General features: G+C 42.0%; 1 protein-coding gene and 1 non-coding gene across 7 annotated transcripts in view; both read left to right on the forward strand.

Moving 5' to 3' along the window:
- Positions 1-14,936, forward strand: part of Iqsec2 (IQ motif and Sec7 domain 2) — a 79,995-nt gene that overhangs the window by 30,967 nt on the left and 34,092 nt on the right. For 2 of the 6 annotated variants that reach the window (XM_021153098.2, XM_021153099.2), the window contains exons 1-2: positions 2,462-2,594; positions 4,485-4,580. The exons of 2 other annotated variants lie outside the window; for them this stretch is intronic. In XM_021153098.2, the coding sequence (XP_021008757.1) occupies positions 2,569-2,594; positions 4,485-4,580 (122 nt within the window). In that variant the 5' untranslated portion in view covers positions 2,462-2,568. Of the gene's footprint in view, positions 1-2,461; positions 2,595-4,484; positions 4,581-14,936 lie in introns of those variants that run through there. 2 more of the 6 variants (XM_029473106.1, XM_029473110.1) reach the window with 2 other exon arrangements.
- On the forward strand, positions 1,563-1,669 carry LOC115030244. Its single transcript, XR_003835836.1, has one exon. It is a non-coding gene; the product is annotated as a U6 spliceosomal RNA (small nuclear RNA).

The following is a 14,936-nucleotide window of genomic DNA, read 5'->3' on the forward strand; positions in this document are numbered from 1 at the left end:
GTACCTGCCAGATGAAGGACTTACTAGTACCCTGTGGCTGGATAAAGTTCCTCACTCTGAATTCATTCAGCTCCTTGTGAGTCATTATATAAGTTTATGTAACATGCTTAGATATGCCTGAATCACACAAAGGCAGTTCATTAATAGGTATTTTCCTAGAATTCTTCCCCATCCTTGAAGCAAATGGGCTTCTCAAAAGTACTCCCTCTATCCACTGGGAGAAGGGTCAGACACTGTTGCTCAACCGATACTCTTCCATTATCATGAGCATACTTGAGCCTATGGAACCTTGACAAGAACCTCTGAGGTAAGCCAGGTGTGGTGGCACATGCCTATAATTCCAGCACTCAACAAGCCGAAACAGAAGGATTGCTGTGAGTCTGAGGTCACTCTGGGTTACACAACAAGTAGCAGGACAGCCCAAGGCTATGTAGCCCCCATCTCAAAAAATGATAAATGAAAAAACAGCGCTGTCGGGTAACAGAGCATGGTGGGATGGTACATACCTGAGAGACTGAAGCAGGAGAATTATGAATTTGTGGCAAGCCAGGCTACAGAGCAAGATTTTTTCAAACAAACCCAAACCAACCTCTGGAATAGGGGATGTCAATGATCTTTAGGTAACCAAACTGAGTCTCAGGGGGAGAAATCCAGACGAATGATTACATTGAACCTACTAGGCTCCACAGTGAGGAGGTTTTGAACTCCTCAGAGAGTAAAGGAGACTTGCTCAACGTTGTATATCAGCAGCCTTACAGTCAGGCGTACAATTTCTGTCCTCAACCGCTGCCAGGTTAAGAGGAAGGTCTGGGCCAGAGGTGACGCAGCTGCAGGAGCTGGGAGAGTTGAGATTGAGGTAACTGAGCATGGTAGGTAATCTGCAATCTCAGGACTTGAGAGGGTGAGATTTATGAATCTGAGGCAAGCCTGGGCTACAGAGCAAGACTCTTTCCAAACAAACCCAATTGAACCTCTGAAGTAGGGGATTGTCATTTCTCTTCTATAGGTAATCAAACTGAGTGATCTATAGAATAGAGGAGACAGCAGAGGTCCCACAGATACCAGACCTGTAGTGGTTTGGAGGGCCTCTCTCTTCCTAGCTGCCTTGGCTTTCTTCAGATGAGCCAGTTGTCCTGGTAGGGAGACAGGAAGGCTGGCCTGTGGCCTGTCATCTCCTATTTCTTCTGGATCACTGGCCACCCTGGCCCTTCCCAGGAGCCTTCTGCTCAGAACAGCCAGGAGCCTGGGCTCTGGAGCCATGAAAGACTGGAATGCTCAAAGCTGGACCCATGCTCCTTTTTTTTTAAGGAATGTTCCCATCCTTCAGACCCTCAAAATTCTGTTTTCTCTGATGCTACCCATATAGACAGTAGAGATTGCCATGTGGGTAGACGGTGCCGTGATATATCAACATTGCTGAGATTTTTTGCTTCCGTCCGGGCTTCAGTTGTTGCACCTGTAGAACCAGGATGGACAGTCTTCATGGATGAACAACCTCTTGATTGTAAATGGCGTGTGCTTTTCAGTTGTTTTGTTTTTGCCAGTGTAGAAAGTAACAGAGAGTGCTCGCTTCGGCAGCACATATACTAAAATTGGAATGATACAGAGAAGATTAGCATGGCCCCTGCACAAGGATGACACGCAAATTCATGAAGCATTCCATATTTTTGAGGAGCTAGAGAAAGTAACCAAGGAGCTAAAGGGATCTGCAACCCTATAGGTGGAACAACATTATGAACTAACCAGTACCCCCAGAGCTCATGTCTCTAGCTGCATATGTATCAAAAGATGACCTAGTCGGCCATCAGTGGAAAGAGAGGCCCATTGGTCGTGCAAACTTTATATGCCTCAGTACAGGGGAACGCCAGGGCCAAGAAGTGGGAGTGGGTGGTGGGGGAGCGGGTGGGGGACTTTTGGGATAGCATTGGAAATGTAAATGAAATGAATACCTACTAAAAAAGAAAATAACAGAGAAGTGAATGACAGCTTATTAGAGTCATAAAGAATAGTGTTCCTGGCCACGCCCTCATATCAGAAACTGATTTGGATTTTATTTGATGTGGACTATTCTAGGACAGTCTATATGTGTCTGTAAATGTGCTGAAATGAAGATGCTTGTGAAAAGCTTCTGCTTAAAGATTTCTGTATGTACAAAATAGTAATAAGGCCAAGGGTGCAGATTTCAGATTTTAGAATAGCCAAATTAAGCCCCAATCTTGGGCTTCTGCCACTACTACTACTAAGCTTTTGTATCTCAATTGTCTATGGAGGGTATTCAAATAGGCCCTGTGACACAAACTTTTCAGGATGAGACAAGTTGTTTGTGGAGATTGCAGGAGAGATGCACATCTCTAAACTGCTTCCTCTTGTTAGGAATTCCCAGCCCTTGGAGAGCAAGGAAGGAACAAAGTTTCCAATTGCATCCTGGCCTGCAGCCCAGCTGGCCTGGCCCCTCCTCCTTGGCTCCTCCTTCTAGGGAAGGACTGAAAAAGAAGGGGTGGAAGTAGTGACCGGGTAGCATTGGCAGGGGATAGGGAGGGGGACTGCCCCTGGGACAGGTCCAGACTCATGGAACCCCCCTGGAGGAGCAGCAGGTAGGAACCTGGGCCACTTAACCTGATCCCCTTCTTCCTGCTCAGACCTAGACTCACTGCCCGGGCTGCTGATTCAGCTGCCTTCTAGCTTCCTGGTTTCTGGCTCCCTTTCTGTACTCTTGAAGGCCTTTGGTTTAGGAGAGGGACCAACTTGAGTGGGTGAATTACTGGGCATCTGAAAGCTAGCTCCGTAAGGACCTAGGAGCCTAAAAGCAGCATGGTCCGTGGCCTCTGAAAGGTGACCTTCCTGACTGCCCTGGCGTTATCCTAGCACACGGGCAGCCTGCGTGCTCCAGCCACTGACATTCTGATGCCAGCATTCCAGCAACCTGAGGGTGCCTGAGGCTCAGATGCAGTGAAACATTGAATCAGGGACCAGGAGTGTCTGGCGCATAGAGGATACTTGAGAAACAGCCACTCTGATGACAAGAGCTATTTGGAGTTTCAGATATGAATTCTTGTGTTCAAAGTATCTCTGTAAAAAACTTGGGTATCTTCTGACTTGTAATGAATGCATTAGAGAGTGGGCAGCTGGCCTGAACTACAGCCCCATTTCTGACTTTTGCTTGGACTCTTGAATGGCCAATACTGACCATCTACCTTTAGGGGCTTATGGAGACAGGGGCTGGCTGACCTGGAGGTTCCACTTTCAGCTCGTCCTAGCTGTGGCCACCTGTGTTGGATAGGGCCGGGAGAAGGCCTTTAGCCCCCCTATTTACTGTCCCTCCTCTTCCCTCTTTCTATTTTCTGGACTTTAATCACATCAAGCAGGTGCCAGAGGGGCCTTTAGACTGTGCACTAGGGGTGGGGGTGGGGTGCAGCAGAGGGGTGGAGTGTGGGCCCAGCCTTGGGATGTGTGGGGGACAGTAAAGGCCTTGGAAGCAAAAGAATCCTCCTTGGAACCACCCTGTCCTCTACCTTGCCTTCCACCTCTAGCTCTGAGTCCTATCCTGTCACCAAGACCACTGAGATCCTGTCAGTCTTCTCTGCCCTCAGCCCCCTCTGCTCTGATATTCTCTGGCTCTCCCTGTCTTCTCTCTGTGTCTTTTGTCTGGCCCTTTCTCTGTCTCCCTCTTCCTCTTTCTCCTTTTCTGTCTCTTTCGGTTTCTCTCTGTCTTTTCCTCTGCTCCTTCAGTGCCCCACCCCACCCTAACTTGTCCCAGGCCCCTCTTCCCTCCTCCCCTACCTTCATATGAGAGGTTTTCTCTAAGGGGAACCCTTGCATCCACCCACACATCCTTTTCCTTCTCTTTCATACCTCTTCTGCTTCCTTCCTACCTTCCCCTGTGGTGTCTGGTGTGAGGAGGGCTCCTTTTTCCCTTCCCTGCTGTGGTGTCCCAGCGTCTCTCAGTGACCCAGGTCCCCATGGAGTCACCTGGAACACAGGAGGCCCAAGCCTGGCTTTCGTCTCTACTGCCCCCTGTTGTCATTGTGTTCTGTTTGTGGTTGAGTGCTGTCCTCTCTTTCTTGACTTTGTGGTTTTTTCTTTTTCCTTCCTTCCTTCCTTCCTTCCTTCCTTCCTTCCTTCCTTCCTTCCTTCCTTCCCTTTCTCCTTCCCTCTCTTCTTCCCTCCTTTCCTTCCCCTTCCTCCTCTCTCCTGCCATGCCTCCTTCACTCCTTTTCTCCTTCCCTTCCTTTCCTCTTCCTCCCTCCTTCCTTCCTCCCTCTACTCTTCCCTCTCACCTTCCTTTCCTGTCTTCCCCTCTCCCATCATATCTTCCTTCCTTTCCTTCCTCCTACCCCTTTCCTCTCCTCTTCCTCTCCTATAAGCTTTCCCTTTCCCCACCCCCACCCACTCTTACCCCCTTGTCCCCACCACCCACCGTGCCTCTCCCCTCCTTCCCTGTCTCTTTCTCTGTCTCTTTTTCCCTGTCTCTTGCTGTCTCTCAGGTCCACAGCGTCTCATACTCTACACCAGTATTGCTGTCCTACTCAGGTCCTTGACTCCATGAAGCTTACCCCCTCAGGCAGGCTGGCAGAGAGCAGGTAAGAGCTAGACCTATCCTCCCCCAGTCCTTTCCTCCTTCCAAACCAATATGCACCATCATTGCCAGACACCCCCCAACCCCTGCCCTGTGTCCCCTAGTCCCCCGTGTGACTGTGGAGTGGTTTTTTTGAATGTGTCTCTGGAGACTAAAGAGGACCTTTGGAATCTATTTGTATTTTATTCTTTTTTTTTTTTTTAAAGAAATCCATACTAAGAGGCCTGCCTTAGCTGGGAGTGGTTGGTTTTGGAATATGTTGCACCTGAAGGATGTTCGGAAGTATGAATAGGAGACTGCCATTTGGGTAGACTGGAAGGATTTTTAGGCAGAGAGAAGAATCTGCCTACATTGTTTTCAAGTTAATCAGAAATCTTATTTTATATTTCTGATTAGAATTCAACAAGAGGAAGTTTTAAAAGTGATATCAAAAAAGGGAGGTCCAGCAGTGTGGTGTCTTACACCTTGGTCCCAGTACTCAGGAGGCAGAGGCAGGCAGATCTCTGTGAGTTCAAAGCCAGTCTGGTCTGCACAGTGAGTTCAAGGCTAGCTGGGACTACACAATGAGATCCCACCTCAATAAATGAACAAAACAAAACATCTTGCATTTAAAAGGAAGTGAGAATGGATAGACTATTTAGAATAAATTAAATTATGAGACATTACATTTCACGGCCCATGAGCTATTTCCATAGAGGCCTAGAAGAAAATCTGTAGTTTCCAGTGCTTTATTTTCTGTGGTGCTGGGAATGGATCTTAGGGCCTCACAAGTGCTAAGCAAATACGCTATAATAATACTATAATACTATAGTCCCAGCTGTTCTGGTGCTGTTATTAGGGAATAAGATGCAACTAGTTACTCCCCTTAAGAAGCTAGAAAAAGAACAACAAAAGGAAAACAGAATACACTAATTATTGTAGATGAAGCCAGAAATCAGTGAAACAAAAAACAAAAGTTTTGATCCTCTGGCAGATCATAAAAGCAAAAATTAGTGGCTGGTGAGATGGCTCAGTGGGTAAGAGCACCCGACTGCTCTTCCAAAGGTCTGGAGTTCAAATCCCAGCAACCACATGGTGGCTCACAACCATCCATAACGAGATCTGACTCCCTCTTCTGGAGTGTCTGAAGACAGCTACAGTGTACTTACATATAATCAATAAATAAATCTTTAAAAAAAAAAAGCAAAAATTGTAAATGAAATACGATTTTTCTAAAAGATGAAGTACTATAGATTTTGAAGAGAATTTTTTAAAGTTATAAGAAATGCTGTGTGTGTGTGTGTGTGTGTGTGTGTGTGTGTGTGTATGTGTGTGTGTGTGTATTTATACCAAGAAATACAAAAATGCAATTTAATTGGGTGATTTTCTAGGAACACGTAAATTACTGCAATTACCTACAAAAGGACAAAAAACACTTGATTAGGATGGAAAAGTAAGGAATACATTGAAAAAAAAACTGGTCATCTTTTCTCTTGAGAAAAAATACCATGTCCAGTTGTTTTTCTGGAGGTCCTGAAAGTCCTAGCAATTCTTGCAAGGTTGGGTAATAGGAAAAGACAACCACCGTCCCGTGCTGTAAGGCTAGGTAGGTAACTTAGCTGTTCAGTGACATACCTACAGTCCCCTGGCCTTTCAAGAGGCCGAGACAAGAATGCTGCATTTAGGTAGGTGTTTGAAGTCAGCCTGGGGAATGGAGAGAGACCCTTTCTCAAAAACAAAGCAGAACAGAGCTGGAGATATAGTTAAATGGAAGAACACAAAGCTCTGGCTTTTTAATCCCCCTGCTCTCAAAAACAAAATGAAACACAACAAAAATTATATATCAGTGAGGAATTATTTGTTTGTTAGTCTGTTTGTTATCTATCAGAACTGGGAATTCGATGCAGAGATTTGTGCATGTTAAACTGAGCTATGTCTGGGATTTCAGGCATGTGCTCCTGATGTAATAAATATTTTAATAGAATACTAAATAGAAGCCGGGCGTGGTGGCGCACGCCTTTAATCCCAGCACTCGGGAGGCAGAGGCAGGCGGATTTCTGAGTTCGAGGCCAGCCTGGTCTACAAAGTGAGTTCCAGGACAGCCAAGGCTACACAGAGAAACCCTGTCTCGAAAAACCAAAAAAAAAAAAAAAAAAAAAAAAAAAAAAAAGAATACTAAATAGAATCTATTAGAATATTAAAAGTATATCTTTCTTGGCTTGGTGGCATAGGTTTGTAATTCCAGCACTTGGAATAAAAGATAGAAGCTGGAAGATGAAGGATTCAAGGTTAGATTTGGCTACATAAGCAAGTTTGAACCAAATCTAGACTGCCTCAGACAGACAAATGAAATATCTTAACAAATAAAGGCTCCCCAGGAGTGCAGGGATTGTCAACATTAAGAGCCCTCAGGTCTAGAGAGATGACCCAGTGCTTAACAATATTTGCTCTTCCAAAGAACCTGGGTTAGATTTCCCATACCTACAAGGCAACTCACAAACTTCTATAACCCCACTTCCCGGGGATGCCCTCTGCAGGCACCAGGCATGCATTTGGTTCACAGACATACAGCAAGCAAAACACCCATATACATTAAAATAATAATTATTATAATGATAAATGTTAGGAACTCTGCTATTGTAATTTATTATGATGTTTTTCTTTTATAGGAAAGATCATTTTTATGAATGCTAGAAAATGTTCTGATATACTTACAATATATTCTCTTGCTACAATGGAATAACTTGTTATGTAGCAAAAGATAGCTAGGAATTAGTGAAAAATTCCTTAAATTTGTAAAGGTTTGTTTTTATCAGAAATCAGAGCTCTTTTAGCTTCCACCTTTCTTACTCTCCTCTCTAGCCCTCCTTCTCTCTCTCCTTTCCCCTCCCTCCACATGGCCATGGCCAGCCTCTCTCTTTCTCCCTTCTCTCCTTCCCCCTGCCTTTCTACAATAAAGCTCTAAAACCATAAAAAAAAAAAAGAAATCAGAGACAATCAAATGTAACAATGAAAATCACTTAATACATATCCATTAAATTCAAGAACAAAGTAAGAATGATTGCTATCACTATTATTTAATAATTTTTTGAAATTGTAAACTGGGATTTTAAAAATAACTTTTATTGAATTTGTTATATGATGATTTCATACATGTATATATTTCATTATAATTATAAACAATGGTATCTAAAAAGAAATGAGTAGTGTAAATATTAGAATGGATCATAATTAGCATTATCTGAAGATAATATGATTGTCTAATCAAAGAGAATAAAATTAAAGCTTCCTTCAATAACTAAGAAATTCCAGTGTGATAGGTTCATACAGGGCAAATATGTACTCAAAACATTAGCATCTCTGAATACCAGTAGCATCTAACTAAATGACAGAATAGAAAAAGATACTTTTGCAGGGCAATGGTGGCTCACACCTTTAATCCCAGCAGATTCAGGCAGATCTCTGTGAGTTTGAGGCCACCCTGATCTACAGAGCTAGTTCCAGGACAATCAGGGCTGTTACACAGAGAAATCTTGTCTTGAAAAAAAATTAAAAGAAAAATAAAAAGATGCTATTTACAGTAGTAGAAACAATTTACAAACTCCCTCGAAATTTATATGAAACAGAAAATATTTTTTGTAAAGGGCTGCAAATTTTTATTGAAGCCTTGACTACATCAGGATTATCTTCTATTTGAGGATAGAAAGGTTTTCAGTGTGGTAAACAAGGATATTTTCCCCCAATTTGATCAAAATGTTCAATGCAATTGGCATAAAAATTTCAATGATATTTTCTATGGTACTGAGCAATTGCGTTTTGAAGTTCCTTTGAAAAAGTATATAATTAAGAAATTTTTGAAAAAGAGGAATAATATAGGAGATTTATCCATTAGATGGACCCAAACGTTACCATAGAAATGCACATTAATGGACTAGAAAGATGGCTCAACAGTTAAGGGCACTGTTTGCTCTCACAGAGGGCCTGGGTTCAATTCCCAGCACCCACATGGTGACTCACAGCCGTTCCATAACTCCAGTTCTAGGGGATCTGATAACCCTCCTCTGACCTCCACAGGCACAAGGCATACATGTGATGTGAAATACACACAAAATAACAAAATAAATACATCTAAAAATTAAGACTACCGTAATTACAAATATTGTATCCTACCGGAAATAGAGGAATATATAAATGGAATGGAGTGGGAGTTTAGATGAAAGCCCATATGTTGAAATGGGAAGTTCATATATGTGATAAAGAAGATATTTCAGACTAGTGACACGTATGAAGACATGGTTGTAGAATTACAAGAAAGAAGTCTGGAATATTTTAATTATATTCAGATAGTCTTGAAATGTGAGGCTTTAAGACCCTAAGTAGTATGCATACCTTTAATCAGGAGGCATAGGCAGATGGATATCTGTCAGTTCAAAGGCAGCCTAGTCTACAGAGTGAGTATGTAGGACAACCAAAGCTACATACTGAGACCCTGTCTTGAAAAGACACCAGCAACAACAATGAACATAAACCAACCTATTAGTCAAGGCAACTGTGATGGCACATGACAGCATTCCCAGATACTCAGGAAGATGAAGCAGTAAAACTTCTTCTGTGTGGAGAAAGATGATAATGTATACGAGTTAAGACATAAATTAACAAGGCACTAGAAAGTATCTTTACTACATAGATATCAGGTAAAATGTTGCTATCTCTGTCTAAATCTATATAGTTAGTCTCCTGGAAGTCAATAAGAAAAAGATACCCAACCCATTGAAAATGGAGAATTAGGGTGGGCATGGTAGCTTTCAACTACAATCCTACCATTCAGGAAGCTGAGACAAAAGGAACTGTGTGTTCAAGACCAGCCTGTGCTAGAGAGTTCCAGGACTGCCTGTACTATATATAGAGTGGGATCTTGTTTCAAATAAAGTAAAATAATATGTTGAAATAACATGATTTGATGAGTCAACAATAAAATAGATAATTGCCTAATAAGTATGTTAACCGTATCGCTGGTTAACAAACTGAAGTGAAACCATAACAAACTGTTTTTAGGTACAAAAATTTTAAAAGATCAGAAGGATAGTGAAAAAAAAAAAAACCAGAGCCTCTTAGATACCTTGATTGGAGTACAGATTAATAAAGGTTTTTGTTTGTTTGTCTTATGGGGACACTTTGTCCGTTTTCAGGAGAATTTCTCTTTTCCTTTTTGGATTTATGGGATAGTGTCTGGCTGTCAGCACCAGCTGGTCTGAAACTCTTGATTCTCCTCCTTCAGCCTCCTGAGTAATGACATCGCAGGCTTGTGATAGTGGATATCATGAGCATGGGAATCATGAGTGTGTGCACATTCTTCCAAGCTGAAAAGCATGTCTTGGAGCAACATTTTTCTGAGGATTTAGTGACAGAAAGCCTATATAGCCAGACAGAAACCTTTCCTAAAACATCCAATTCAAATTTCAAACATGAGTTCTGTTGTGAAACTACTTATTAAATACCCTTGTAGAATATCGCCCCTTTTAAAAAAAACTATTACCTCTCTCTCTCTCTCTCTCTCTCTCTCTCTCTCTCTCTCTCTCTCTCTCTNTCTCTCTCTCTCTCTCTCTCTCTCTCTCTCTGTGTGTGTGTGTGTGTGTGTGTGTGTGTGTGTGTTGGTATATGGGTATATATACAGGAGTGCAAGTATCTTTGTTATTATTGTTGTTTGTTTTGTTTTGTTTTGTTTTGTTTTGTTTTGTTTTGTTTTAAGACAGACTCTTACTACATAGCTCTGGCTGTCCTGGAAGTCACTATGTAAACCAAGTGTTTGCAAGTGAATGACCCTGGAGCTGGAGATCTAGGAGGTTATGAGCTTCTGATGTGTGTGCTAAGGGTCGAATTTTGGTCTTCAGCATGCTCTTAATACATAAGCCATCCCTCCTGCCTCAAATGCTACTCTTGACCAAGTCTTCTAATTTTTTAAAAATTTATTAATTGAATGTATGTGCATGGGTGTTTTATTTGCATGTGTGTCTGAGCACCACTTGAATGTTTAGTGCCCATTGAGGCCAGAAGAGGGCACCAGATGCCTTGGAACTAGAGTTATAGATGATAGGGGTTCTGGGAATAGAATTCCAGTCCGCTGGAAGAACAGGCAGTGCTCTTAACCACTGAACAATTTCTCCAACCCTTTGACCACCTCTTAATTAAAAAGTTATATAATGTATGCCTTAAATAAAGACAGGATTTATGACTAACCTTTACCTTTACTTAGTCTATACACTTAAAGCAATGAAAATAACTTTTATCTTCACTTTAAATAAACTATACATTCTTGGGACTGGAGAGATGACTCAGTGGTTAAGTGCGCATGCTGCTCTTTTGGAATGAAGTATATCTGGCCCTGCTTTCAGGGAGTTCTAGTCTAGCAGGCAGAAAAAGAGGCACAGTGTACTTTGGAATGAGACTGAATTATGCTAAGTTGGCTGCCAGAATAAAGGCATGTAACTCCATCTGGCTCCTGGGAAAGGCTTCCTATAGGTGACATTTGTAATGAGTTGAAAAAACATAATAATTCTCTTTCATCCTCCTTCATGATGATGCCTTGTCTTTTTAACTCTTCCAAGCATAATGACTTCACTGGGGGAAAGTAGTTGAGTCAGTTTATTCAAGTTCAGCCTTTTCCATTTACCTTTCTGTGACTTGGGGCAAGTCATTTAGCTTCTGGGCCTCTCTTTCCCCAGTCTAGTCATGAAGCTAATGCCTACTTGCCTTCAAGGCTGTTTTTAGGATTGGGGATGGTACGTGTGAAATTGCAGAGTGGCTGTCAACTAAAGACTAGGAAAGACTATTCAGATCTTGTTTTCTTACTGACAAAGTGTGCAACATTATAAATGTGTGACAACTGTTCTGAAATGAAGGCTGGCCCTAGCCATAGCAGGCAGGATTTGGGGAAAGAGGAGAATACATAAGGAGAGCGTCAGGTGCCTGGCCTTGGCAGGACCTCTGTGGGAATTAGAATAAGAGGTGTCTTGAAAAATTGGAACCCACGTCCAGAACTCTGGTCCTAGTTCTTGGTGCTCTTCTTTTGATAATACTTTCTTGTAATTAATTGTACAATCCAGAGCCGTAGGGTACGGTATACCACTATTTGCTGTGGTATCCATGGCAATCTCTGTCCAAACTCTGTCTCTTGAACAACTTCACATATCTCTTAATCTATTGTCTTCTTTGTTGAAAAGAACAGAATACTATGAACAACATCATGAATTTTAGTGACTGAGGAGTAGATGATCTCATTCGAATGAGTGCATTCAGAATTCATATCACTGAGTACCTGGAACATAGTGGGTACTCATAGTTGTGGTCAGTAGACACTTAGGAGTATTGCCTATGGAAGGTAATGGTTGTTGTCTTCCCTGAATCCACAGTTAGTTGAGGGAAGATTGTGAAGGCCTGTGACAGAAAAGAAAACAAGATGTAGAGGGTAGGGAAGCTCAAAAGAAGGAATCCATCCCTGTGTCTAGGGCTGGCACAGATAAATTCACGTTGCATTCTGGGTCTTAAAGGATAAGTAAGAATTAGCCAGATGGGTTAAGTACTGAAGAATATTCTAGACAGAAGAAATAGCATATGCAAAAGAACTGGATGTTTTTAGACAGAGCAAGAGAGTAGACTGTATGGCTCCCAGATAGGCTTCATGAGGCCCACGAACCTCCTGAAATTGGATCAAAATGCTACATGTCTGTAACTATATGCACATAATTTTATGGGGAAGACAGCTTGTGGCTTTCATTGAATGTATAAAGGAATTTGTATCCCCTCAAAAAGGCTGAGAGCCAAAATTGTTTGGTAACAAACTATCACATGAAAGAATCTGAAATGAGAGTATAACTTGATAAAAATTTGTGTTTTAGAACTGTCCTATCATCGTTTCTCGGCCTTTTGGCTAAGATCAAGTGTAGAACTGTCCTATCACCAATCCATATAAGAAATGAATTGTGGCAAGGTGGCATACACCTGTAATCTTAGCACTTGGGAGGTGGATGCAGGAGGATCAGGAAGCCATCTTTGACTATATGGAGAGTTAAAGTTCAGCCAGAGATACAGAAAGCCTTGTCTACAAAAAGTGGATTGTGTACACAGAGGCCAGTGTGAGGTTTGACTCTGGATTGTCATAGAAAACATAGCATCAAGTAGTTAGTACATTGCATAACTCTGGTGGGCACCATTCATTTAGAGGCATTTTAACTTCAAAGTTTGGAATCCAATTCTTTTGAGAGTTGTTAATAAGCTTCAATCCAACTGTTTAGTGGTATAAACTATTATAGATAGCAAAGGTGAGGGGCAGGAGGACAGAAATGAGTAGACATTAACAGGATGACAGAGAGCAGGTAATAGATTAGCCCAGGATAAAAGTACAAGAAACAAGAACCTCCATTGATGCTCACTCACCCACCATCCAAAGTCCTTGGTCTCATATCTAATTACTAACTTCTACCATAGTCCTTGTTCTTAGAGATCCCAAGTAACACCAGAGACACTTATTTTCCTCTGGATTAGAGAACAGGGAGCTGGAGAGAGGGAGATATTACTTCTTAGTTGTGAGTCACACAAAGTTTTCCAAAGAAAGTAACATCTAAGCTAGTTACTTAAGATCCATAATGATGTCAAGAGCTAAAGATAGCTTGTTAGTGGTGGTGCACAACTTTAATTCCAGCACTAGGGAGGCAGAGGCAGGCATATCTCTGTGAGTGCGAGGCCAGCCTGGCTTACAAAGTGAGTTCCAGGACAGCCAGGGCTACACAGAGTAACCCTGTCTCAAAAAAGAGAGGCTAAAGATAGAAGATGGAGGATGCTCTGAGAGTCTACACAAGAGTTTGGAGATAAGAAAGAACAAATAAAAATGTTAGTGGAGCAGAGTCAGTTGTCTGGGGGAGTATAGGGTTGTTATTTTTTTTTAAAGGGATAGACAGCTGGGGAGATTTGATCAGTTCTTGAATAGGAAAGTGTCATTATCAAATTAACATTTTAGAAGGAAGGGAGATTTGGGAAGAGGCAAATGCAGTCATCCAGGAAAAGAGAAACTAAGAAAGTAACAGTGAGCATAGAGAAGAGGAGATTGACTGAGAAGTGATTGGCAGAAGAAAGTACCAGAGTCAGAGACTTGGGGAGTGAAGACAGATGGAGGAGGAGGTGGACATGATTGAGAATGGAGTTCACAGTAAGAGTCTTCAGGCTTAGCAATGGATTCACTTATTGAATGAATAATTACTAAAGCACTATTCTAGGCATGAGCAATGGAGCACTGAGCAGGACAAATGCCTGCCCTGGTGGATATGACAAATAACAAACAACAGGATGTGTGTGGCGAAGGGGTAGAGGATGTTGGTGTACCTTTTAAGGAGTTAACTCTTTAAGGATGAATTGTTGATCAGAGGCTTGACGGAAGTCAGGCAGCAAAGCCATACACAAATTTAAGTGATATTTCAGATGGTGTGTGTGTTTGAAGAACAGTAGAAAGAATAATGTGATTTGAGAAAGGTTGAATGAGGAGCAAAAGGAATAGAAGATAATGTGCCAGCAGCTGATGATATACAGAATGTTAAAGCTATTTAGAAGGTAAAATGAGCAACTTCCAGTCAGTCACTCTGACTTGCTAAGGAAGCAGGAAGAATCAAGCATGTGTGTCCAATCTCCAATGTGTAGGCCACACTTGACTAGTAGTAGCTATGAATTTAGTCTAACACAAAATGTTAAACTTGCCTAAAACATTGTTGAGACCTTTTGCATTTTTCCCCTTGTAACATGATCGCACAATTTTGAAGTATAAACTGTGGAGGTATCATCATGTCAAAATGTCAAAAGGTTGGGCCTGCCTGGTGGGGTAACTCCAAGATGTGTTTTGGGCACAGGTGACTAGGTGTCAAGCAATAGTTTTCACTAAGGTGGGAGATGTGAAAGGCAAGGCTTACACTGATAAGGTTGTGGGAGAGGTTCCTCTAGCACCTGAGGTTTGGACAGGATGGACAGGATGGACAGGCTAGCCTAGACCCAGAAGAAAGATCTGTGCTAGATAGAACCATACCTGAAGTTACAAAATGGAATAACATCACTAAAGGGAAGCAACATGAAAGAGAATATGAAGGAAGAACTGGGGAAGAGGTAACAACATGAAGGGTGGGCCCAAAAAGAAGTAGAGGGCTGGGCCAGAGAAATAGCAGGAAAACCAAATGTGATGGGGCTCACCAAGGAAGGAAGTGGCCTTGTTAAGTGTATTAAATCTTGTGGCCAGGAGGAGTTAAGTCCAGGGTTGAAGTGAATATATTGCTTCAACCATGAGGAAGTCCTGGGCAACCTTTCTAAACAACCATTTTCCATGCAGTGATGACTGCAAGAGGCA

Source organism: Mus caroli, chromosome X (assembly GCF_900094665.2).
Source record: "Mus caroli chromosome X, CAROLI_EIJ_v1.1, whole genome shotgun sequence".
Lineage (NCBI taxonomy): Eukaryota > Metazoa > Chordata > Mammalia > Rodentia > Muridae > Mus > Mus caroli.